At 38.2% G+C, this 1,389-nt stretch overlaps 1 protein-coding gene across 1 annotated transcript in view; it reads left to right on the forward strand.

Moving 5' to 3' along the window:
* The first annotated feature begins 370 nt into the window (after positions 1-370).
* LOC118327385 (choline transporter-like protein 1) overlaps positions 371-1,389 on the forward strand; it is an 8,907-nt gene continuing 7,888 nt past the window's right edge. Inside the window, exons 1-2 of the mRNA XM_035660720.1 lie at positions 371-664; positions 918-1,004. Of these exons, the coding sequence (XP_035516613.1) occupies positions 641-664; positions 918-1,004 (111 nt within the window). The 5' untranslated portion in view covers positions 371-640. The remainder of the gene's footprint in view (positions 665-917; positions 1,005-1,389) is intronic.

Consider the following 1,389-nt stretch of genomic DNA (forward strand, 5'->3'; position numbering starts at 1 on the left):
AATATGTACCTTATAATACAATATATTTAATACATAGACAGAAGTAAATATATGCCACATATAACAATACGAAAAATTATTATGATAGTAACAATATCAACAATTATAATAATTTGGATTTGTAGTGTTTCCGTTTATTTTAGTTGCGGTGCCTTCAAGGTACTCAAAGTATGAGGCATCATTGATTTTTACACAATTCCCAATTATTAAGTTGTTCTTTCAACAAAGCCTCTCTGTTTTCAGTGAAAAAAACAAACAAAAAACAAAGTTGAGAATGCAAATCAAAGCTTTGATGACAACAACAATGTGATAATGTTGCGGTGTTTCACTGCGCGACAGTACTGATATTTCTGATAGCCCGTGAAGGCAGCATGAGAAATTGGGACTTCTTCCGTGTTTACCTGCAGGCCTTAAAGAAGGGAGTTTCACAAATGGATGTTAGTTTGAAGTGAACAAGGCGTCAACAAAGCATTCATTAGTGTCCTTGCATTTGTTATGCGTCGAAAGAGAAGAGGAAGCGAAAGTGAAATGAGCTGAAAACAAACAAACAAACAAACTGTTTAACCGAAGCAAAGGCTCTTAAAAGTTTAGTTTTTCGCTTAAGTGAGCTGAAGTCGTCGTCGTCGTGTTGTCGTCCACGATGGGATGTTGTAGCAGCACAGAGGTAAGTTGGCTCACACATTCAGCGGAGTTATGGCTGCTTTAAAACTTGTAAGAGTAATTCGCAGAGGAGTTTGAGACAACGTGCTCAACGACGTCACTTCGGCAGCAGCGGCGGCTTGTTTTCCAACAACAACACACTGATTTGTCTGCTGCAGGCTGCTGACTGAACCGTCCAGCGGTCCCGACAAGACTAGCATTAAGGATATCGATCGTTAGGTGTCATCTTTTATCATCTATTATTTATGCCTTGGCAGAGCAAACGTGACTGGAAACCGCTGGAGGAGCGCAGCTGCACGGACATCCCATGGCTCATCATATTCACGGTGTTTTGTATCGGGATGGTAAGTTTGTTTCACCTGAATGTGCGTGTATACACTTTAATGCCATTTTATTATATGACTAGCTGAAATTAAAGCTGTCTAATGTAATAAATCATGCATTCATGAGGGTTAATTTAGTTGAAACTGTCTTTTTTTTTTTTTTTTTGAGATTTTGGAGACTATTTTATGTCATTGTATAGGATATATACCTAATAATGTGTCTAGCCCATTTATATCAGTTGGGGTAATATTGCATTGCAGTACAATCTCAAAAAACAGAACATTATAACCTTCATGATGGCAGAATACAGGGCTGTTGACAGGTTTGTGTATGCATGCATGTCTACTACATGCTTACATGCTATACTGACCAGCTGAATGCATAGAAATAAAGTTGGAGATCAGT

This window comes from Morone saxatilis, unplaced genomic scaffold, assembly GCF_004916995.1.
Source record: "Morone saxatilis isolate NCDOM2014 unplaced genomic scaffold, NCSU_SB_2.0 Contig17, whole genome shotgun sequence".
Taxonomy (NCBI): domain Eukaryota; kingdom Metazoa; phylum Chordata; class Actinopteri; family Moronidae; genus Morone; species Morone saxatilis.